Raw genomic sequence first — 19,914 nt, forward strand, 5'->3', positions numbered from 1 at the left:
ATTTTCTCCACCTCTGAACAATTTTCACAGATTAATCAGATTTTAGATCCAGTCTGAGTGCATCTCAATTTATGCGCATCGACAGACTAGACACATGTCTTCCTGTCTGCATCCATAACATGTTTTTTCTAACCCCAGCAGGAATACTGAGTGCAAATCAAAGGCAGAGCTGACAACAAACACAGGTTAAACTAGAACTGCACTCTGTCGAGTGCATACTTGCTTGTTGCACACTAGTAGGCCATAAATGGCCAACTAGTGCGCAAGCAGAGCGCGCAAGTCCTTTCGACCGCTGTAAACTGTCAAATCTCAGTATCTCTGTGAAGGAACGTTTGAAATGTATAATTTTTAGATGTAACTATTTGCTACCTACCTACTTTATGCATATAAACACCTAGTATTATTAAGTATGATTCAAGTTTCTATCTATATAAGTTTGGGTGAAGAGCTAGTCATACATATACACACCACGTACTCTGGTCCCAGCAGATCAGGCACAATTTGCTATTTTATTTTTACTGATTATGTATATAGTATACGTATGACTAGCTCTAAATGATGACGTAAGAAATATATATAGTATATACAGTATATAGGCATATACTATATACGTATACATATATACTCTATACTCTATACTGTATAAAGTGTGTAGTTGTAAGTTGATTAGTGGTATACTGTGGTTACTTTGCGCCAAAAACCGTGACAGCTGTCCCGCCATTTGATGTTTATGCAAGAAAACAGCAAATCTGTGCCTGGTTTGCTGGGACCAAATGACCACAAATGACCATATTTCTTACGTCATCATTAAGAGCTAGTCATACATATACACACCACGTACTCTGGTGCCAGCAGATCAGGCACAATTTGCTATTTTATTTTTACTGATTATGTATATAGTATACGTATGACTAGCTCTAAATGATGACGTAAGAAATATGGTCATTTGTGGTAATTTGGTCCCAGCAAAACAGGCACAGATTTGATGGCGGGACAGCTGTCACGGCGGAAGAGACCGGGCGAAAACATTACTTGCACGCTCTGCTTGCGCAAGTAATAATCAGGAGATCCGTCAAACACTCTCAGAAACAAGAGAATGGAATTTTATATGCCCAGGGCACTATAGACACAGGTGAAACTCAAAGACAATCAACACAGACATTGGCTGGGGCAAACAGCCAGGACACCTGCGACTCATATTAATAATCACATGGTAGGTGAGAGTGCTACATGCTACTTTAACCGTCTTGGAATCCAAAGGTGCAGGTTCTGCCATCTGTGTATGAATGGGTGTACATTGTAATGTAAAGCACTTTGGGTGAAAGCGCTATATATATGCAGTCCATTTACCATTTAACTCTTGGAGTTTAGACTCTCCATGCACACTCTCTCATGCACACTCACACACATGCATATTGTTCACACACATCCCTATATCACTTAGGATAGCAATCTGATCAAGTGTTCCCTAGTTGATTGATAGCGGGACATGTTGTTTCCAAGGAACAGATTTCCTTCCTCTTGCTTGGGGTAGCATGAGGTCAGCATGAACTGCTTCTCTTCACACATGGATCGTTGAAATAAGATGTGTCATTTTGACTGCAGCTGTGCACTATTTCAGGACATTTTGTGCTACTTTCTTCTCACATAAAGTATGCAAATCACACAGGTTGGATCGATAGTTAATTTCATCAATGTGAAGTGCAAATGTTGTAGAGAAAAGTTCTGTACCAAACAAGATGCTCGCATGAAACCTACTGTATAGATGGGCTGGGCTCTGCTTTTGATATCCCCCCTCGGGTCATGTTTTTTTTTGTTTTGTTTTGTTTTTACCACCAGTGGGGATAGTTTTTGAGGGGCCCTCCTATATACAGGTTTAATGTTTGTTTTAAAAAACGCCATTGACAATGAAGGGAAAATTAACGTCATATTGTCCCTCATTACATCATATTGTCTCTTTATTGTTAATGGCATTTAATGTTTGTGTTGGCACCATTTGATTTATCACCTAATCAACATGAGTTAGACTTTAATATATTAGCGCCCCTCACTTCACACGGGTGTGATTTTTGTATTATTATCTATTCTACAGCGTATATTGTGCCCAGCGTGGGTTCTCGTCAGAGGAGTGAATTATAATATAATGCATTTTCTGATATGTTTGATAATATCACGATTGAATCTTGTAATAAAAAACTATATAAATTTGTCAAAATCTGGTCTGACCATATAAACTCCTCCAATCAATCTCCCCTCCAGCCAGATTTGTTGAAAGACCATGGCACCTTCGCCTTAGCCTGGCTAATAAGCCAGACCGAATCAGCCGTTGGCAAAAAAAAGAAAGCCTGCCGGCACATTTGAGTCTGGCTTATTAGCCAGGCTACCTTCGCCTTGCTCTTTAAAATCTATTCACCCATGTGCATGATGCTTTGTGGCTCAGCCAGTTGGTGCACAGACCATAATATGCGCCTTGTCAGAATCAGAATCAGAATCAACTTTAAATTTGTCACGTCACGGACCGGTTTTACAAGTCAAATTAGTTTCTGTGCATATAGTTCCCATCGTGTCGTTATTCCAAGAAAGAAAATCACACCCGTGTGAAGTGAGGTGCGCTCTTATCATCTTACATCATCGAGGGAATTCAATGATTTAATGATTAGGACCTAGGTGATGTAATGATGATGTAAAACAAACGGTGTCAAAACAAACATTTCATTCTCTTTATTGTTAATGGCATTTAATGTTTGTGTTAGGGACAAGATAACGTAAATTTGGCGTTGTGGCAGGGGGCGGGATCAAGGTTTCTGTGAGTGGGGTGACAGTCAAAGTCATACGATTTGTCACACACACACAGCAGTGAAATTTGTTCTCCGCATTTGACCCCTCTCTTGGAGCAGTGAGCCGCAGCCAAGGAGCGATGAGCTGCCGCTGTGCCGCGCTCGGGAATCATTTGAATAGTAGATTTGACACCCCAATCCATTTGATGCTGAGTGCCAAGCAGGGAGGCATTGGGTCCCATTTTTACAGTCTTTGGTATGACCCGGATCGAACCCCGACCTCCCAGTTTCAGGGCGGACACTCTAACCACAAGGCCACTGTCTGGTCAGGGCTTTGCCAGCTCACAGGCGCACCTGCAGCATATTGTGTGTCAATTAAATGAAGGACAGCTGTATATAAGGAAGCTAATGTGCTTGTGTTCTCTGTTGCAGTGAGAGGCTGGGTCCAGACAGCCACACAATACTCTACATTCCTGCCTGTTGTAATTGGATGTTTAATGTCACACGGTGACTGTTTAGTTCATGTTATAGGATTCACATTGAGGACACTGTGACTTGTTACACTTTAGTTTAGGCTCCTGTTAATGACGGAGATTTGTTTGATGACCAATTCCCTGGCTAAAGAGGAATAAACAGCCTACTTGAAACCAACTGCCTGTGTCGTGTCCTTCCGTACCCTGGGTTGTGACTAGCTTTGTCACAGGCGTTTTTAAAACAAACATTGAACTAAACACAAGAGCCCCTCAAAAAGAAAGGGGAGAAGGGGGGGGTATGGGGGGAAGGAGATTAAGGCAGGAAAAAGGTTTAAGTTAAAAACTTTTTCCACAAATCGTACAAATAAAGGACTTCCCCATGTTATTTCCCACGTTAGACGTGTCTTTTTGCCCTAAATCGTACAAATAAAGCGCTTCGCCATGTGCTTTCCCAGGACCTGGATACAAATGTTACCCTTTCTTGTCTGTTGTCTCGAATGTTTCTCTACTAGCTCTGCCCTTGGCGTTCTGTCTCTCTAAACTGACCTGTCTGAAAGCAAGCATGAAATAAAAATGCCACGCAAATCAAAACAAAACAAAACAAAACAAATGAACTCACCTCTCCCACTACTTCATTATGGCATATTTTCGAGCACTAGAAGCCTGTAAATGCCACTGAGGAGAGTGATTTGAACTGCAAGCAGAAGAAGACGATGTACATGTGCCATGCCGCTCGGCATGTAGTAGTCCGCACCTTGTTTTAAATATTTTGATGTTAGGATTTAGAAATGAGAACAGAACTTCCACTCAGTGGGTGGGACTGCTGGGATATATATATACACACACACACACACACACACACACACACACACACACACACACACACACACACACACACACACACACACACACACACACACACACACACACACACACACACACACACTGTATGCTAAGTGGTGATGCTTCTTTCCAAAACAGAACCAAAACAGCAAGCTTCACAGACATGAAGATGTACAGTAGAGTAGCCTGTCCAATATCTAGTCACGGTGCAGCACAGTTTCTGTCCCTGACGCTGATTCCACAGTGTAGAGGTTGATATGCTGGTTAAGTAAGTTTGCATGGTGCTGCAGTCATGCATGGCCACCATCACCAATGCGGCGAGGAGTGTGGTGATGTGACTACTCTGGTAAACTGATGAAAAAAGACAGTTTGAAATGCAATTTGTGTGGCCCGCGTGGCCAGACTGAGACACGTCACATTTCAAACCACTTATGAATGTAGGTACGTGGTACGAATCTGATTTGCAAAAATCTGATTGTGTTTGTTGTTGTTGTCCAGACTTGATAAGCAATCTGATTCCAATATGGATATAAATAAATCAAATTTGGGCAGTCATGCCTTAAGACTGTAGACTTCCCAGCTGCACATCAGGCTCAGTGGTTCCATCTATAATCAGTGGTGGGAAGTAATTAAGTACATTTACTCAAGTACTACTGAACTTAAGTAGCCTCACGTAACCAGACGACGTTCCCCACATTGTCTGGCTACACGGGGCTATAGGACTTAAGTACAACTTTGAGTTTTTATTTTATTTACTTGAGTATTTCCTTTTCTTTCTTTCTTTCTTTCTCTTTATAGTTTATAGTTATATACTCCACTACATTTCAGAGGCAAATACCGTTCTTTTTACTACACTTATATAATAGCTTTAGTTACTAGCTATACCTTTTAATATTATTATTACAAAATATACATTAAGTGGTATAAACATTGATTGTTATTATAGTTCTATCAGCAGCACATAAAGTACTTAAAATCAGCCCCACCTTTACCAGCTGTAATATTAAAGCGATTCATATTGCAGGTATATATAGATTTAATTATTGATACTTTTACTAATATGACTATATAATAGGAGTACTCATTCTTTCACTTCCAATGATCTATTTCCAATAAAAAAAAATACCTGAAATACCTACAGTATAGTTCTTCTCGTGACATTATTACATTATTACATTTGGCTCAATTGGTTGCCATAGTCTTGTTTGGTGGATGTAGAGTTTTTGTTTTCTCTTCTTTTTTGATAGATTGGGATCCAGGGGCACATGCCACAACATTGTGTTATTGGAATTCCCTTTGTTAATCAATAGGGGCTGCACAATTCAGCAATGAAACATCAGTTTAAAAAAAGAGTGTATTCTGGCTGTTACAAAAATACTAATAGCCTTTCCCTCCCCTTGCGTGCCGTTAACTATGTTAACTGTATGAATAGTATTAGTATTTCCATGTGCCTGCATGGGTCCTGGAGGTGCGCATGTGGCCATAACTCAACAGCTACAATTAGAGCTGCAGGCGTTAACAACCACATTTACCTGCTTGATTCCACTCCCCTCTCTTCAATATGTAACACAGGTTTCTTATTAGGTGCTTATCGTTGTTGTTATAGTTACATCATGCCCTGTGTATTAGTAAATGCCATAGGCCTACATTAATACGGTGTGTGGGTGCGGTGCGTGTGTGTGAACCATATATAGTATGTCTCATGCAAGAGGAAGATAAAAAAGCGTAAATAAGAGACACAACATAATCTATGTTCATCAAGTGTCCCCCGAGTCTCAAAGAAACATCATAGTTCTGAAGTCCTGTTATCACAACGTGTCAGCTATAGTTGAACCTATTTTGAAATGTTTCAAAATAGTAAAAAAAATTAAAAAGGCAAAGAAGTTTAGGGATAAGAGTTAAGGCACTGATGAAAATATAGGGCCCATGGTGGAAAGAAATCTGGTATAGTCTACTAAGTATAGGGTTTAAGTGGTTGAAGAACTGTTCTGTACCTGGGAACTCATGCGTGCGCGTGTGTAGGTGTGTGTGCGTATGCATGTGCATGTGCGTATAGAGCTGCGTGTGAAGAAGAGAAAAGAGTGCTTGTGCATCAAGTGTCTACTCCATTCCCTGACACAGACTGATGCTTGTTGAAAAGCATAGTATTTGAAGTGAAAGAGAGCTCTCTCCGGGCATTTCTTTGTGAATACGCTGTCTGCCGTGCTTGAAAGATAATGTTCCAATGTTTTAGTTCCTACAGAAAACCGAAGGGCAGTGTGGAGTCCCTTTCCACCTCAACAATGGGTCCCTGTCCCTGATGCCGTTGCCTGAGCAGTGAAAGTCCAAGGGTGAATATTGTCTTAGGAGACTAGAATGTTCTACCTTTTTGTATTACTTTAAAGGGAAACTAGGTAGCATTCAGTGTGTGTGTGTGTGTGTGTGTGTGTGTGTGTGTGTGTGTGTGTGTGTATATATATATATATATATATTTATTATTATTATTATTATTATTATATATATATTTCTTTTACACAAGCCTCTGGCTGTATTTTGGTTTTGTTCCACTGTTTATGTTGACATTTCCACTGTTTATGTTGACATTCATCCCATGCAGGGATGTGTTTTTCTGTGGGGGGAGGGGAGCTCAGCCAGAGCTCTGTATTGATCCCTTTGAACTTCAAAGTGGTAGTGCACTGAGTTGATTGATTGGACCATAACAGTGTCAAACTTGTTCTGTGCTCGTTAGTGCTCTCTCTAATCAATTGAAGCATCAAATCACCTGTTTGATTTCTGTCAGAGAGAGGAGGGGGAGGGGGAGTATGTTTGTACACTCAGACCTGCCTATATCCTAGTGATTTTATCCTAGTGTTGGGGTAGTTGTTGAGTACTTAACAACTTGAGTAATTCTACTCAAGCGGTTACTGACTATTTTTAAATGGCCAAAGTTTCGAACTCCCCTAACATTCTACAGAAAGAGGCAATCACACTCGGCTTGTGGCCAAAGACTCGAGACTCGACTCGTACTCGACCCCAAAGACTCTAGACTCGAACTCTGACTCGACCCCCAAAGACTTCAGACTCAACTCGGTACTCGAGCTCCGAGACTCGATCGTGGGCATCTCTGCCAGAATGCCTCTCTACTTCCTAAGCTGAAGCTATATGGCATCTAACTAAATGTCTTCACATTGCAGAAGCATTTGAAAATTGTGTGAGCCAGTCTGTCAACTTGGGGTGGCAGTGGCTCAGGTGGTGTACGGCCGCTTGGGAATCAGAATGTTCACAGTTCCCAGAATTATCCCCAGCTCCCCCATGGGTTAGCGACGAAATGTCCTTGGCAAGACATTTAACCCATAACATGATCCCGATGAGCAGGTTGGTGCCATGCATGGTTTCCTCCGCTGTCGGTGTGCGTGAATGGGTGAATGTAGCGCAGTCCAATTTTTGCAGGTCCAATTTTTGCAAACCCGCACCAGCCCCACCTGTTAATTATCAGACCTGTAACTATGCTCTTTATGGCAACTGCATCTACCTCCACCACCCCAATAAGAACCAACTTTTGGGTATTGCATAGTGGTGTCACATGCAAGATTGCACTGCCTGTACCATTTACCCTGAAAAATGGGGTTCGTCTTATAATCAGAGTTGTCTTCGGCACAATACGGTATATATTTTATTGTATTATGACATTTATGTCAAGGAGACAAGAGAGTGATTGATTACACAGCAGTTTATGTTGTTGAGTATATCTGACTGCTTGTATATTGAGTGATGAAAATGTGCCATGTTGTGCAGTAATATAGAAAAGTGTGATGCATTGAGATGCATCGTAGAATCATATTGAATTGAATCGTTACCTGGTGAATCGTACTCAAAAATGTAAATGGCCTCACTGAGGCCAGTGACAATGCACACCTCTAGAATTGCATTTATTTAAAGGATGGCCCCTTTACATGTAGTATACACATTATACAGACACTCTTTCCCACCCTATGTATAATGAATATCAGCGTGCTTTTCCAAGTTTATCACTTATTTAGAGAGAGGTTGTTATACTGGGGCACATTTATGTCCCTTTCATTGTAGAATAAAAAAGTTATAGTAAGATACTGTTAACATCAATACACTTTTTTAAAAGCTTCTTTCCCCAAGCTGTGCCTTCTACATAAACTGTCTCTCACACTCATGATGAATAATGGCTCCTGGACTTTTTGCACCTTGCACCTCCATTATTTATGGACCGCTAGATTAGTTTTATTTTCCAGCTATGCATTACAGCCTGTTGCACAATGCAAACTTTAAAGTATAAAGGCAGATGTTATTCCTTTAACCAGGCTTTACACTTCTACTCATTTAACATGGCAAAAGTTGTATTATTGCGACCGCAGGTCGCAGTTAACTATGAAATTGTCAGTCATCTCATCAGTCAGTCAGTCACGCCCCATATATGGTCATGCCTCGTGACATCACGTGATGTCATCAATATTAAGCCCATATATGGAGATCCCTGATGTCAAACCTCAAATCTCAAACCCTTAGATCTCCATATATGGAGCTGACCTGTTCTGACATTCCTGGACATGTTGATCCTTCCCCATCCATCCTTCCTCTTCGACGTCTCCCTTTTGCCTGCCACCGGCCCATTCAAACTCTAGACGGGCCTGCCCCAAAGTTATTAGTGCCCTTCAGCGAAAATGAAGGCCCTCATCAAACCCTGTACACTCAAGACACTGCCCTCGCTGCCACCCTTAGATCTCCATATATGAGCGGACCTGTTCGGACATTCCATATGTTGATCTGACCTCATCAAACCCTGTACACCAAAGCGTCAGCGCTCGCCCAGCAGTCTGCTGTCACCCAGGCCTGTGCGTGCGTGCGCGTGCATGTGCGTGTGTTGGTGCGTGTGTGTATGTGTGTGCATGCGCCTACGACCCCTATTCTACTATAGGCCTTGAATATCCTTGAATATTTTCCAAATCCTTTAATAACTATGTATTTTTTTTATAATTACAGAGAAATCATCCCTTCAGGCGGATATGGCATAAACATCCCACGGCTAGCCAATTACATTGCTTCTATCCTTCTGCTTATGGAATATACTGTACCAGAAGTAGCCATGAATTGCAGACATACAAGGTCTCCAGGATATTAGCGGGGTTTAAAAAGCAATACCAGAAAACAAATTTACATAAAAACTCCTTGTCCACCAAATGATAGTCATGCTGCTACATGACATGGGTTGTATTTTTGAGGGGCGCTAGGCCCTCCTATATAAAGCTTTAATGTTTGTTTTTCAAACAGGACTAAAACAAACATTAGCGCACAAACATTATGTTGTAATTGATGTTTTAAGATGATAAGAGCGCCCCTCACTTTTTTAATACATATTTCCAAAAGGAATTAAATCACTGCAAAGATTTCTCCCAACCAAAGAGCACCTTTCTTATGACTTCGGACCTCATGAAGTGACCTCGTCACTTCAATGTTTGTTACGTTTTATTTATTTATTTAGATGTTGTTTGACATACAGTAATGCTATATGATTACCTGGTAGGCCTATACTAGTTTATGAACTTTCTCATATGCACTCTAGTTATTAATATGACGAGTGTGAGCGAATAGGGGAAGGGGATCAGCGTCACATGATTCCCTTTTTTGACCCTGCAAAAACTCAGATGTGTGTCTCAAAGAATAATTATTATTGGCAGAATTGCGGAAAGTATAGAATATTTGGCAGTCCACTGTTCCACATATCTCACAAGATCGGTGGTTGCTGCAATTACCTGCACTACAATTGCGCTATGACGAAAACACCCATGAAATGTAACAATGTGTACGTTCCATAATGCAATTCCAATGGTAAGCTGTGTTGTTTTCACCCCACGAAAGAATGAGGGATTTGGCCATGCCCTGAAATGTGTGTCTCAAATAATTTACATATTGTTGTTTGTTGACTGCATGGTTCATGTTACTCTGCTTACAAGTACCGTGCACTTTTGAATCGCTCTGGATAATAGCATATATTAGTCATAATTAGAATAATCTGGTTGCCAAGTGTTCCATATAACAATTACTCTATTTAGATGTATAATTAATTGCATTTCATAGCGCTTTTCCAAGTGCTCAAAACGCTTTACAATGGTTCATTCATTCATACATTGGGAGGTGAAGCGACGAACAGTCAATGCCTGCATCCTCACTCACTTCCCACATTCACACACACACCAATGGTGGCAAGCTAGCACCAACCGACTCATTGGAGGCAATGGGGTTCGGTGCCCAAGGACACTTCAACATGTGGACAGGAGGAGTTGGGATTCGAACCGCCGACCGACAGATCATTGGATGACCTGCTCTACCTCCTGAGCCAGTCTTTCACAATTGGCCTCGTAATTGACAAATATTTCTATTACAGTAGCCTATGAAACTGTACAGTAATCTGCTAGTAATTTATGTAAGCACTTTTTTCCCTAAACGTAAGGAGAGCAAAGTCATTTTTATCAGAGCTGTTTTCTCCTTGTGGGAATAATGATTTCCTTCTCTCCTTTAACTCAGTCTTCCAGGGGTTCGCTCTCTCCTCTGTGTCATAATTAAGTCAGTATATGAGCCGTAAAGCCTGAACTCTCCAGAAATAAACCCTGAGAATTCTAGACCATCTGCTCCTCTCCTCTCTCCTCCTTCTCCGCCGCAGACTCCCACCACTGCGGTTCACGTCACCCTCTGCCACTGCCTCCCACATGTTTACAGAGAGTAGAGGAGTCATGGTCAGAAAAATAAGTTATTTTGCAGTGTATGTCTGGGAACTTCTGTTCCCTACAGCTGTCATGGATGACCTGTTCTTTTCACAAAATCCCCCTTCTATTTATCTCTTGCTATCTCGATTTTTGCTCACAGCTGAATAGCAGAAAGGAAAAGGAAGGTCCTGACTAAATGTAATATGTGCTGATGAATTAGCCAGCAGTAATTAATTAATTAGTGTTAATTTAAATGTTGGTATTGGCCTTTCAATGAATGACAATGGACAATTACGGCATTGCTAATATTAATTTAAAATTCAACGCTAGAAGAGTTCTGTTAAAATATGTGCATAATGATAATCCATTGGGGGGAGGGCGGGGAAGGCAGTCCTTGATTTAATCATTCAATATCTAAGTTGTAAAGACAAATTTCTATGTTATCCCTCAACTGTTTTTGCTCGTGGCACAGCACTCCCGCGAACCGGATCTAGTTTTCTTCTTTCTAATTATTTGTTAGGCCCAAAATATTGTGTTTGTTGTCATGATTTGTCACGATCAGAGTTGGCTTTGTCCGAGGCGTACAGATCTTTAAATAAATACTTTTTGAAATGTCTATGGGAAAAATGCATGGGGAATTATTTCCTGGGCCAGTCGTCGTCATGAAAGGGGGCTGGACTGCGACGCTCTATATCACTAACTGTGGGTGTGGAACATCACTTGTCTTCACACTGACAACTAGTGATGTTCCATGTCCACACAATTAGCTTGGGTTAAACTGCTGAGCGCTATTGTCAGATCCTCTAGTCCTCAGTGCCAGAGTGACCTGCTAGGATTGTCTGCCTCCCCCGGAGTCCAGCCAGTCAGCGAGGCAGCTCACGTCGACCATGCCCAGGTGAAAGATATCAATATCTGTGGGCTGATGGCCATGTAAGCCAGTTCGATCTCTCAGCGTCACAGGGCCAATCCCTCACCTTTATTCATCTGGCCAGACTATCGTCTGAGCTCCTGTCTGGGCCGAACCATTAATTACCCTGCAGCTGGAACCAAACAACAGCAGCAACATGCGGCGAGCACACTGCACTAATGGAAACGGATGAGGACTTGCACGCTATGCTGCTGTACTGGGCGCTCCCAGGCCAGGCTGTCATGATCTTTATGTTATGTCATATATCTGAGGCGATGCTTCCGCAAGCCGAAATGTGCTGCCTGGTCAACGAGTTTATCTTTTGCCAGGACCGCTAGGTCCGTGGGTTCTTCACAATGTATTGTTGGATGCAGCATGCCATTGTGAGAATGTGAGACATAAACAATGACACAGCCCTTATCTCTCCCTCCGGAGGAATCCAAGGCTTGGGCCTGTTCTCGGGTCTCCGCTGCTACTACAAATTACTTCATAGCCAGACTGTAAAACAGTGTAATAGTCCCCTGAGCAAAGTGCATTGACACTAAACGTGTGGAAAATGAAAACAGGAAGCACTTCATACAACATGCTCAATGACTTGTCCTTTTGTCTTCAAACACTTTTCCTTTGCTTCGATCCATGCTAGATAGGACGTAGTAAAGGGACATGGTGTATGTAAGATATCATTTATCTATCATTTTTATCTTGTCGTAAATATTATTGTTCGTCGCCATATACCTGACCAGTGACCCCATAAAGCCCAATCACCAATTAAGTTAGATTACCCTCAATGCCTTGAATCATCTGAATCCAGTCCTCCAGTTGTCTCACGGACACAGAATGTACTATGGTCAAAATATAATTAACTTTGTTAATATACATACTTGAAAAAGCAGACATTAAAGAACAGAACCCCTGCCTACACACACACGCACGCACACACACACACACACACACACACGCACACAGTCAGTCAGTCAGTCAGTCAGTCAGTCAGGCACGCACGCAAGCATGCACACACACGCACACACACACACACACACACACACACACACACACACACACACACACACACACACACACACACACACACACACACACACACACACACACACACACACACACACACACACACACACACACACACACACACACAATTATGATTAAGCAGAACACCTTGAAAATGTGCAATGCACATTTTTGTAGAGAAAAATAGTGCTTGCAATCTCATGTTACTTTTGTATCTCATAAGTCTAGTCCTAATGAGCCGTGAACAAATTGACTTCTCTTTTTAAATGCAGGCCTATTTGGTTGGAATTATTGAATAAGTGACTACTGAATTAACAAAAGCTGATGCATGTGTAACAGTGTATTCCAAGCAGCCATAGTTTACAGCAGATGACAATGACCATCTGTCGTTTTATTTTTATTATTGAAAAAAATATTTCAACACACACACTTACCCTTGAAATGACAGGTCCCACATGTACACTCATTCACTGCATATCATTCATATTTAGAATATGCAGATTTCCAGTCAGTGAGACCCGGTTCAATAAAATTGAGATCCCTTGACTTACTTAGCATTCTGTCAAAGTGGCTGCACCATGACAGGATTCGATTTACAGTTCTGTGCAAAACGCTGAAGGCAAATAATGCTGACGGCTGCCCATAAATATGGATTTGGTCCATGAACTGCAATCAAAGTATTTACAAAGGATGGATTCTTTTAAATTTTCTCTCTTTTTTAATACACATTTGTTTGTGTAGCTTTTAGAGGGGAGACACACCATGGGGCCCCATGGTGTGTCTCCCCTCTAAAATGAATGAATGAATGAATGAATGAATGAATGAAAATATATTAATAAATAAAGGTTGCATCATTTTGTTACTGGCCTTAAGCTACATAAACAAATGTGTATTAAAAAAGAGAGAAAATTAAAAAACATCCATCCTTTGTAAATACTTTGATACCCATAACTCCGACATCCCATTACTCCGACTACATGGCTTTGTGTGCATTTAGGAGTGGACTGTTTCAGATGATGCCACGTGGAACGTGATTCTTCAGCCATAAGGCCACTGTCAGTAGGTTGCTATAGGTTGAAAGATCACACTCGTGTGAAGTGAGGGGCACTCTTTATCATCGTACATCATCATGATGTAAAATAGACACTATGCCGATTTGATCAGACACTATGACGTAAAATTCTTCATTTTAATTTAATGTTTGTGTAAGACCTAAAGGGAATTTTATGTGTAGGACGGAAATCTACACTAATAGCTGAATATAGCGCCCCTCAAAAATAAACTTGGGATCCATGACAATGTATACCGAAATGTGAACATGCTGATTGATGTGTTGCTGCAGGACAGCAACCCTAGCTGATAACACATGCTATATGGTTCAAAAAGATGTAAACACGCAATTTGTATTGGTTTCTATATGGCCTATCAACGCATTTGATTTGTGTTGCAATGGACTCTTTCCTTGGAATAAAGCATCAACATGCTTTCTGTTATAAGCTTTTACTGTAAGTCCTGCAATATATATGGGCATTATTGTGGATACAGGGATTTGCAACATTAAAATAAATGTGGAAGGAGGGTAAAAGTGTGTGTATGGAGGCTAATGGCACCCATGACACCACTATATACACTCCCACTCCCACCCTGTTCTGGCGCTAGCCTATTGCTGCATATCATCATGGATACTAACGTGTGTGTGTGTGTGTGTGTGTGTGTGTGTGTGTGTGTGTGTGTGTGTGTGTGTGTGCGTGCGTGCGTGCGTGCGTGCGTGCGTGCGTGCGTGCGTGCGTGCGTGCGTGCGTGCGTGTGTGTGTGTGTACACCCACGCACGCATGCACACACTTACGCACGCACACATACACACAGGTGAGTAATCAACCACCTGCCCTGTTAAACTCCTGCTCCTTCACAACATGAGGTGTTGGCAGGTGGCTTGTCAGTCCATACTCCATAGCAGATGGAAATTGAAGCTTCCGATAACACTGTTCCAACTGGGATCCAAAGTTCCAAACCACACCAAAGGGTCGCGTTGGGACAAAACATTTTTTAACCAATGCAACTCATTGCAACTCAATGAGTTGTATTGGTGTGGTTTATCTTAAAAAATCACACCTACGTGAAGTGAGGGGCGCTCTTGTCATCTTACAAACTTACGTCATTTTTGGCAGACATTTGAACTAATTTCTCCTTTCATTGTCAATGGCAAATATGAGACGTGTGGAGACAAGATTTAAATCATATTTGGCGGACATTTGACCCAATTTCTCCTTTCATTGTCAAATATTGAGACGTGTGGGGACAAAAGCTGTATATAGGAGGGGCTAGTGCCCCTCACAAACCGTTTTGTCCCAACGCGACCCTTTGGTGTGGTTTGGGCTTTAGAGACCCACAAATCCAGAACAGTAGGTCAGAAGCCAATGATGCAAAAATAATGTATATACTTATACTTTTAGGTCAAATCCTAGTATATTGTCTGTGCCATGTATGAAACACTGTCATTTCGATGGTGTAACTTGAGGCACAATACGAGTAAGTCAACTCAACACCAATGGCCCTCATCCCCTCGGTAATCGATAAAGAAGATTGCCATGTCCATAGTGAGTTCTGTGTCAGCCATGTCCAAATATGGAGTCCATGGCGTCAGACAATGTCAATGCTAACCATGACAACCTGGACTCAATAAATTAAGCTAAGTAGTCTGGAATCATGGGATGCACATAAGTCCACTCTCCGACTGGAACCCCCATAGACCACGTGACTTTACCACCGTGACAACATCATGGATGCTGAGAATCTACCATCGGAATTTGATGTTGTCATTTTGGGTACGGGGCTTGCCGAGTCCATTGTGGCAGCAGCATGTGCCAGAGTTGGACAACGGGTGTTCCATCTCGACAGGAGGAGTTACTATGCAGGGAACTGGGCTAGCTTCACCTTCAACAATCTCCTGGCCTGGATCCAAGAATATAACAATGGGGGCCAGATAAACGAGGCAGTCCATGATTGGTCTGGCTTGATAGAGGAAGGAGAGGAAGCCATCTGTCTGTCATCTACAGACTCTGCTCCCATCAGCAACGTCCAGGTGTTCTGTTACGCCAGTGAGGAGGACGAGGAAGTGACAAAGACTTCTGGTGCTTCAAACAGCACAGAAGAATTGGTGGGAGGACGTGGCAATGATGGCTGCACCACAGAAACCACAGACCCAGGAACTGGGAACATCCAAGAACCGACATCAGAAAGACCCACGGAACAGGTTACGGAGACAGAGCAGGAGGGGCCTGAGGGCAGCCAGTCCCCCCAGTCCCCGCCCTCTCCTGTTGAGAACCAATCAGAGCCAACCAGGCAGATCACCTATGCTTGGCTATTGAAGGAAGGACGACGATTCAATATTGATTTGGTATCAAAGCTGATGTATTCTCGTGGCCCATTGGTGAACCTGCTCATCAAGTCAAATGTCAGCCGCTATGCAGAGTTCAAGAACCTCACCAGGATTCTCACCTATGTGAATGGCCGAGTTGAACAGGTTCCGTGTAGCAGAGCGGATGTGTTTGCTAGTAAACAGCTGAGTGTGGTGGAGAAGAGGATGCTGATGAAGTTTCTAACTTTCTGTTTGGACTACCAGGATCAACCACGGGAATACCAAGCATTTGCTAAGCGTCCGTTTGCGGAGTTCCTCCGAACCCAGAAGCTGACGGACAACCTGCAACACATCCTGCTTCACTCCATCTCCATGGTAAAGGAAGACACGCCCACAGAGGAGGGCCTGGCATCCACACGTCACTTCCTGCAGTGCCTGGGTCGCTATGGCAACACACCCTTCCTGTTCCCACTGTACGGTCTGGGCGATATCCCCCAGGGTTTCTGTAGGATGTCTGCCGTGTTTGGAGGGATCTACCGTCTCTGCCAGTCCATCCAGTGTCTGGTGATCGACAAAGACAAAAGGTGCAAAGCCGTGATTGACAGCCGCGGGCAGCGAATCAGCTGTAGCCATGTTGTGGTGGAGGACGGTTACCTCGAGGGGCGGAAGTCAAGGGCCACTCACACTAGTACAATTTCCAGAGCCATTCTGATCACGGATAGTTCTGTTCTTCCCAGCGAATCAGAACAACAGGTATCTTTAGTGTCCGTTCCACCTGTAGAACCCGGTGGTCCGGTGGTGAGGCTGGTAGAACTCTGTTCCTCCACCATGACATGTATACCTGGAACCTATCTAGTCCATCTCACCTGTCCATCAGTTGGCTCTGCCTACCAAGACCTATTCCCTGTGGTTACCAGAATATTCCAAACACCAGAGTACCGAGATCAAGAGGGCCGTCCGTCTGTCCTGTGGTGCATGTATTTCAACATGGCTGACAGCTCAGCGGTGGAGGAATGGAGTTATGACCTGCCGCCCAACGTGCATGTCTGCTCCGGTCCAGATGCCTCCCTGGGACACCAGCACCCCATAGCCCTGGCTCAGAGCATCTTCCAGAAGATTCTTCCAGGGGAGGAGTTCTGTCCCCGGGCTCCAAACCCTGAAGACATAATTTACGACAGAGACAACTCCCCACCGGGGCAGGAGGATGTGGAGGAGCTGAAAGAGGGAGATGCGGAGAGGGAGTACGAGAGGCTTCAGGTTGAGGAGTGACCACACACACACACACACAGACACACATTTTTCCTGGGTTACCAACACCCAGGCAAAACCTCATGCTTGGTGACTTCGCCGTGGGTTCTGTGGAGACATTAAAGGGATAGTTGACCCATAAATAATAATAATAATAATACATTTTTTATCGCATTCCTAAGCCAATCATGAATTAAGAACACCTTGAATGCCCGGATGTACTGTATATTGGAACCTGTAAATCAGCGCGCCCAGCGATTTGCAGCTTCACAGCCCATTTCAAGTAGGGGTGAGACGATATGGGTACCTCACGATACGATATATATTGCGATATTAGGCCCTCGATAACGATATATCACGATATCTGCAACTACAAAACACTTGGAACTGAAAAAATGCTATTTTCGTGCAAGGACACAGCAGGGAGGGACACACATAGCTGTCTATAGTGGTTGCACCACTCAAACACTAAATTAATACTCAATAAACTCCACCTTTGCCTCATACCCTCATCATAATACCCCACAAACACCACCAACTGACCATTATCACTGGTATCATCATAATACCTCACAAACACCACCAACTGACCATTATCACTGGTATCATCATAATACCTCACAAACACCACCAACTGACCATTATCACTGGTATCATCATAATACCTCACAAACACCACCAACTGACCATTATCACTGGTGTCATCATAATACCTCACAAACACCACCAACTGACCATTATAACTGGTATCATCATAATACCTCACAAACACCACCAACTGACCATTACTGGTGTCAATGGACTTGTCAGTGGACTGCTGGGGAAATGCATTCTGCATTTTGTATTCCCACAAAGCTGTTTGGACAAATCACCATCCAGTAATTCAGTACTTCTGGTTGCTGTGGAATCTGAGAGTGGGATTTGTTTTATTTTAGCTGTCATTTCCTCCTTTTATATATATGTTGTTCATCACTTCATTATGAACAACATTTAAAATTTCCTTTTTTTCAGAAGGTCTAGCTAAAGGTCGCTGTAGGAAAAAGAGACATATCCTCTATGTGTACAATTGTTCCACTTTACCAAACCACACTGAACTTTGTGGTGGTACATCCAAACAAAACAGATTTGTGTCTGTTGTGTAATTTCCCTACACTGACCTAACCTAATCAGAGAAGACTAATGTTCTCTAAACTACCAGGCAAAGTAGTAGAAAATCTTGTCATCAAAGCATGAGATGTAGAACGCAGGCAGAGAGATTAACTGACGGTCTCAGTCGTATTGATTGAAACAAAGACAGAGCTTGGCCGTGGCCATGCTGGCCCACGGACTGACCTGACCACCTGAGAGACCAGCCCAAGACTGGTGAAAACATTGCAGTTACAAAGACCAGATATACGTTTTACATCAAACGGTTGAATTCAGGGTGGGTGGAGTTAGAACTTTACATACAAATCAACATAATGGCAGATTGCTGTCTCACTGTGTGTTTTGGGTTCACACCTGAGCGAGCTTCAAAAGACTTAGGACAATGGGATTCTCTACAGCAGGGGTGGGCAATTTTGACGATGGCGAGGGCTAATATATATTTCCACACTCACTCCAGAGGGCCACAGTGCATATTACTGTCGTAGCAAAAGTAGCCGATCTACAAGCTCAAAACACACGTTTTGAGCTTGGACATTTTAATACTATAGTCATTAAGTACTAGTCATTTAATACTAGTCATGAAGTAATTAAAGCGGGTTTGGAATCGTAACAGTTGAAATCAATACTATATCAGTATTCTGATATTACTATTAAGTGAAGGTGGGGGCCGCATGTGGCCCCCGGGCCGCCAGTTGCCCACCCCTGCTCTACAGGGTACTTCATGAGAACCTCTAGTGATTGCTAGATGAGACTTGCTTATCACCCTCTAACCATCAAATTAGCACAGTGACCAAAATGTAGGCTAACATTTGACATAGCCTAGTTATTATCAATATTATGGATTGCCACGAGACCACAATCCCCCCTTATGATACATCTACGAAATGTATCATAATAAAAATACAATCCATATTCATAATTGTCGCATACCCCCCTTTGAGACCCCATCATGGCCTAACACATAATAGGAAAAACAACGAAAAGTGACCCATTACAAAGAGTTCCAAAAAGAATTACAACTGGTTCAGATTACATGTTGTCGTCTTCAAATTATTCTTTTTTTGCATCCGCAAAATATTGTCAATATACACTGTGCATTACTTATCAACACATTAAGACACTCATAATTCCGCTGTCTGCAACTTCAAAATCCTTTTAAAAGGAATTACACATAACCACATGATCAATGAAAAAAAAGGACTTAATACACATACTGACATTAAAACACAACACAACTTCGTCTTAACCCCACGTTTCACATTAAAACTCCCATTTTATGGAATCATTATTGGCCTTCAATCTTAATAACTATATGTAATATCTGGGAACCAATAATTCTACATATTTCTATTAAGTAATGTGTGTTCCTGTGTGCTCATCCTGTTGTCACCTAGGTGTCGGCCCGAGACCCTCTTCTCAGGGG

General features: G+C 42.4%; 1 protein-coding gene across 1 annotated transcript; it reads left to right on the forward strand.

The window, feature by feature from the left end:
• Positions 1-15,518: 15,518 nt before the first annotated feature.
• On the forward strand, positions 15,519-17,366 carry LOC310878856 (rab proteins geranylgeranyltransferase component A 1-like; the record flags this gene model as incomplete). Its single annotated transcript, XM_083793273.1, has 1 exon — positions 15,519-17,366. The coding sequence occupies one exon, from the start codon at positions 15,519-15,521 to the stop codon at positions 17,364-17,366; it is 1,848 nt and encodes a 615-aa protein (XP_083649399.1).
• Positions 17,367-19,914: the final 2,548 nt, after the last annotated feature.

The sequence above is a fragment of the Protomyctophum parallelum genome, assembly GCF_964188405.1.
Source record: "Protomyctophum parallelum genome assembly, chromosome: 21".
In the NCBI taxonomy this organism is placed as follows: domain Eukaryota; kingdom Metazoa; phylum Chordata; class Actinopteri; order Myctophiformes; family Myctophidae; genus Protomyctophum; species Protomyctophum parallelum.